The sequence below is a fragment of the Thalassophryne amazonica genome, chromosome 7, assembly GCF_902500255.1.
Source record: "Thalassophryne amazonica chromosome 7, fThaAma1.1, whole genome shotgun sequence".
NCBI classification, from domain to species: Eukaryota; Metazoa; Chordata; class Actinopteri; order Batrachoidiformes; family Batrachoididae; genus Thalassophryne; species Thalassophryne amazonica.
This window is the reverse complement of record NC_047109.1, coordinates 40,439,872-40,445,114: the sequence shown is the minus strand read 5'-3', so window position 1 is coordinate 40,445,114 and position 5,243 is coordinate 40,439,872. Positions and strand designations below refer to the sequence as shown.

At 46.6% G+C, this 5,243-nt stretch overlaps 1 protein-coding gene across 1 annotated transcript; it reads left to right on the top strand.

Moving 5' to 3' along the window:
- Positions 1-1,642: 1,642 nt before the first annotated feature.
- On the top strand, positions 1,643-5,032 carry LOC117513428 (putative nuclease HARBI1). The gene is made up of 2 exons (XM_034173613.1): positions 1,643-2,510; positions 4,590-5,032. Exons 1-2 carry the CDS (start codon positions 1,643-1,645, stop codon positions 5,030-5,032), a joined length of 1,311 nt encoding a protein of 436 aa, XP_034029504.1.
- Positions 5,033-5,243: the final 211 nt, after the last annotated feature.

The window sequence follows — 5,243 nt, the reverse complement described above, 5'->3', positions numbered from 1 at the left end:
TAGAGGAGCACAGGTGACTAAAACATATACCTTGGTATTTATAAAGCAATTTACTATATACGAGGGCTGTCCGTAAAGTATAGGTCCTTTTATTTTTTTCAAAAACTATATGGATTTCATTCATATGTTTTTACGTCAGACATGCTTGCACCCTCGTGCGCATGCGTGAGTTTTTCCACGCCTGTCGGTGATGTCATTCGCCTGTGAGCACTCCTTGTGGGAGGAGTCGTCCAGCCCCTCGTCGGAATTCCTTTGTCTGAGAAGTTGCTGAGAGACTGGTGCTTTGTTTGATCAAAATTTTTTCTAAACCTGTGAGACACATCGAAGTGGACATGGTTCAAAAAATTAAGCTGGTTTTCAGTGAAAATTTTAACAGCTGATGAGAGATTTTGAGGTGATTCTGTCGCTTTAAGGACTTTTCACGGTGCGAGACGTCGCGCTGCGCTCTCAGGCAGCGTCATCAGCCTGTTTCAAGCTTAAAACCTCCACATTTCAGGCTCTATTGATCCAGGACGTCGTGAGAGAACAGATAAGTTTCAGAAGAAGTCGGTTTCAGCATTTTATCCGGATATTCCACTGTTAAAGGAGATTTTTTAATGAAAGACGTGCGGACGGGTCCGCGCGTCGGGACGCAGCCGACGCGGCGCGGCGGCACAGGAAAAACACCTCCGTGTTGATAACCATTTGTAAAATCCAGGCGGCTTTTGATGGCTTTCAGTGGAGTGAGTATATGAGAAATTGTTTATCAGCTGGAGATGTTCCAACTTGTCCTCAAGGCTTCCAACAGAGGTGTTTTTCCTGTGGCGGAGCGTCGCGGCGGCTGCGAGCCGACGCTGCAATCCGCCTGCACGTCTTTCATTAAAAAATCTCCTTTAACAGTGGAATATCCGGATAAAATGCTGAAACCGACTTCTTCTGAAACTTCTCTGTTCTCTCACGACGTCCTGGATCAATAGAGCCTGAAATGTGGAGGTTTTAAGATTGAAACAGGCTGATGAAGCTGCCTGAGAGCGCAGCGCGACGTCTCGCACCGTGAAAAGTCCTTAAAGCGACAGAATCACCTCAAAATCTCTCATCAGCTGTTAAAATTTTCACTGAAAACCAGCTTAATTTTTCGAACCATGTCCACTTCGGTGTGTCTCACAGGTTTAGAAAAAATTTTGATCAAACAAAGCGCCAGTCTCTCAGCAACTTCTCAGACAAAGGAATTCCGACGAAGGGCTGGACGACTCCTCCCACAAGGAGTGCTCACAGGCGAATGACGTCACCGACAGGCGTGGAAAAACTCACGCATGCGCACGAGGGTTCAAGCATGTCTGACGTAAAAACATATGAATGAAATCCATATAGTTTTAGAAAAAAATAAAAAAGGACCTATACTTTACGGACAGCCCTCGTATTGTTCATTTCATTGACATTTTGTGGAGCCCCTCCAACTTTTACCCAGCCCCCCCCAACAAACATTTCCTAGCGCCGCCACTGTAGCGTAGAGAGACTGTGTGTTTTCATTCTCAAGGAATGCAAACGTACTGCGCGTACTGTGTGATTTACACGCCAGAGCAGAAGGTGGCGCTAATGCACTGTTAAAAGGGCTGGTAACGACCATTAAAAGAAATAAAGCGAAGAAGACAAAATATCGAGGATGGACAGACAAATATCTCTGTTACACGCCCTGAAAGTTGAAATAGCTTTGTATGCGCTGCTCGAAGAGGACATGTGGAAGTGTTACGGTAAAATGTGTCGAGAAGCCAAACGTCGGCGGAAAAGGCGCTGGTACGTCAGTCCTCTGTACGAGTCCAGGCCCGACCAGGGCGAGTACAGTCTCCTACGGCAGATGTACAGTATCGACGAAAACATGCATTTCAAGTATTTTCGCATGTCGCAGCAGCGGTTTTCGGACTTATTGCAGCGCTTGGAGCCGCACGTCAGCCACCAGTCGACCCACAGTTGTCCCATCAGCCCCGGTGAGCGTCTCGCCGTGGCGCTGAGGATCCTGGCTTCAGGGGCCACTCAGAAAAGTGTGGCCGCCAGCTTCAAGATGGGATCCACCACCGTCTGCCGCATTCTGTCTGAAATATGTCAGCTCATCTGGCAGGTCCTGCATGCACAATTTGTGGCTTTCCCCAACCGTGACGGTTGGTCTGCCATTGCTGAAGATTTCTGGGGTTTGTGTAATTTTCCCAATTGTGTGGGTGCCATTGATAGCAAGCACATAAAGATTAGAGCGCCACCTCGTTCTGGCAGCGAGTTTGTCGGTAATAAGGACAATCAGGCTATTGTCCTGCTGGCCATGTGTGATGCCCGTTATAAATTCACAATGATTGATGTGGGATCCTATGGTGATGATGGAGATGTTTTCCAGCAGAGCTCCTTTGGTAACAGCTTGCTGCAGAACAAACTGGACTTTCCACCACCTTCTTGCCTTCCTGGAACCAACATCAAATCACCACCTGTAATTGTTGGGGATGCGGACTTTCCACTGCATTTGAATCTCATGAAACCATTTCCAGGTGGGTACTAATTGCATGGATTGCATTTTAGTTGCAGTACACCCATAAAGTATTCACAGCTTTTTGCTTTTTTCAGCCTTATTCCAAAATGGGTTACATTCTTTTTCCCCTCAAAATTCTACTCAACACCCCATAATGACAACATGAAAAGTTTTGTTTTTTTCCCTCTCAGATTTGCTAAAAATAAAATACTAGAAACCACATGTACATAAAAAAGTAAGTCCCTTTGGCTGCTCCCTTGTTTGCACTTGGGGTCACCACAGCAAATCCAAGGTGGATCTGCATGCTGAATTGGCACAGGTTTTACGCCGGATGCCCTTCCTGATGCATCTCCACATTACATGGAGAAATGTGGCAGGGGCGGGATTTGAACCCGGAACCTTCTGCACTGAAACCAAGCGCATTAACCACTTGGCCACCACCTTTGCTCAATACTTTGTTGATGCATCTTTGGCAGTAATTACAGCCTCAAGTCTTCCTGAATATGATGCCATAAGCTTGGTGCACCTATCTTTGGGCAGTTTTGCCCATTCCTCTTTGCAGCACCTCTCAAGCTCCATCAGGTTGGATGGGGAGCGTCGTGCACAGCCATTTTCAGATCTCTCCAGAGAAGTTCAATTGGATTCAGGTCTGGGCTCTGGCTGGGCGACTCAAGGACGTTCACAGAGTTGTCCTGAAGCCACTACTTTGATGTCTTGACTGTGTGCTTAGAGTCATTGTCTTGCTAAAAGATGAACTGTTGCCTCAATCTGAGGTCAAGAGCGCCCTGCAGCAGGTTTTCATCCAGGATGTCTCTATACATTGCTGGGTTCATCTTTCCCTCAATGCTGACCACCATACTTAACTGTAGGGATGGTGCCTGGTGTCCTCCACACGATGCCTGGGATTCATGCCAAAGAGTTCAATCTTTGTCTAATCAGACCGGAAGATTTTATTTGTCATGGTCTGAGAGTCCTTCAGGTGCCTTTTGGCAAACTCCAGGTGGGCTGTGGCTTCTGTCTGGCGACTCTACCATACAGGCCTGATTGGTGAATTGCTGCAGAGATGGTTGTCCTTCTGGAAGGTTCTCCTCATTCCACAGAGGAATGCTGGAGCTCTGACAGTGACCATCAGGTTCTTGGTCACCTTCCTGACTAAGGCCCTTCTTCCCCAATCGCTGAACTCAAGACGGGCAGCCAGCTCTAGGAAGAGTCCTGGTAGATCTGAATTTCTTCCATTTACGGATGATGGAGACCACTGTGCTCATTGGGACCTTCAAAGCAGCAGAAATGTTTCTGTACCCTTCCCCAGATTTGTGCCTCAAGGCAATCCTGTCTCGGAGGTCTACAGCCAGTTCCTTTGACTTCATGCTTGGTTTGTGCTCTGACATGCACCATCAACTGTGGGACCTTATATGTAGACAGGTGTGTGCCTTTCCAAATCATGTCCATATGAATTTAATCCAGGTGGACTCCAGTTAAGCCGTAGAAACATCTCAAAGATGATCAATGGAAACAGGATGCACCTGAGCTCAATTTTGTGCTTCATGGCAAAGGCTGTGAATGCTTAGTACATGCAATTTCTTAGTTTTTATTTTTAATAAATTTGCAAAATCTCATTATTTTTTTTCATTGTCATTATGGGGTATTATGTGTAGAATTTTGAGGGAAAAATGAATTTCATCAATTTTGAAATAAGGCTGTAACATAAATGTGGAAAAATGCTGTGAATACTTTCTGGATGTACCCCAGCACCTGAAGAATCCAAGGGGACATTGGTGCTTCACTTAGCTGCAGCAGACGCATGGTTACTTTTGAGAGGTGGACATGGGATTGTTTGTCTGCTTGGGTTGCTGCCATACAGGGCCCAAGGCGGTTCTGTTCTGTGGATGCAGTGATGTGCAACAGCACCAGTACATGCTCCCAGACCTGACATGCAAGAGAGAGAATGCGTTTTCATTTGTTGTCTGGGCTTACAGTAGACATCTCCCTCGCAGTACGACTGCCAACCTTGTCCAGTCAACCTTGACTGTGAAATGGCAGTCTGGAACAGACTTGTGAAAGAGGCACGTGGCTCATTTAATGTTTTTTCTGTCTTCAGGTTCAAACCTTGAGGAGGGGCCTCGCTTATACAATTACCGACACGCCAGAGCAAGGAGCATCATCGAGAACTCTTTCAGCATTCTCACTGCAAGGTGGCGGATTCTTGGAAGGCCAATTGAGTTCCATACAGACAAGGCGATAAATGTGGTCAAGGCATGCGTGGCCCTCCACAACTACCTCATCAGTACTGATGACACAAATGTACAAGCAGCCAGATACATCCCACTCAACTTCACAGACTCACAGTCAGAATCTGGTGAGATGCAGGACTGTGAGTGGAGAAGGCAGGTGGCAGATGACAGTGGGCTTGTTAACCCTGGACCGCTGTCACAACACGGTACAGCCTCCAGGGCTGCTGTTGGAGTGCGGAGGAACCTCATGCCTTTTTCCCAGTCTCCTGAAGGAACAACACCCTGGCAGGATGCACCACAGGACAAATAACTCTGACTCACCGCCGTACCGAAATGCCTCTGATCCTGTCCAACATTTTTTTTTTTAAGTAATTTGTCCGTTGCCAAATGTTTTTTCCTTTGTCCGTGAATTACATACTTTTTTCTTACCACTCATTTGACCGTGGTACTGTGTTCAAGCTCGCCCTGGACAGATTTGTCCGAGTGATAACTTTGAACAGTTTAAGTTTAAGCACTAATCT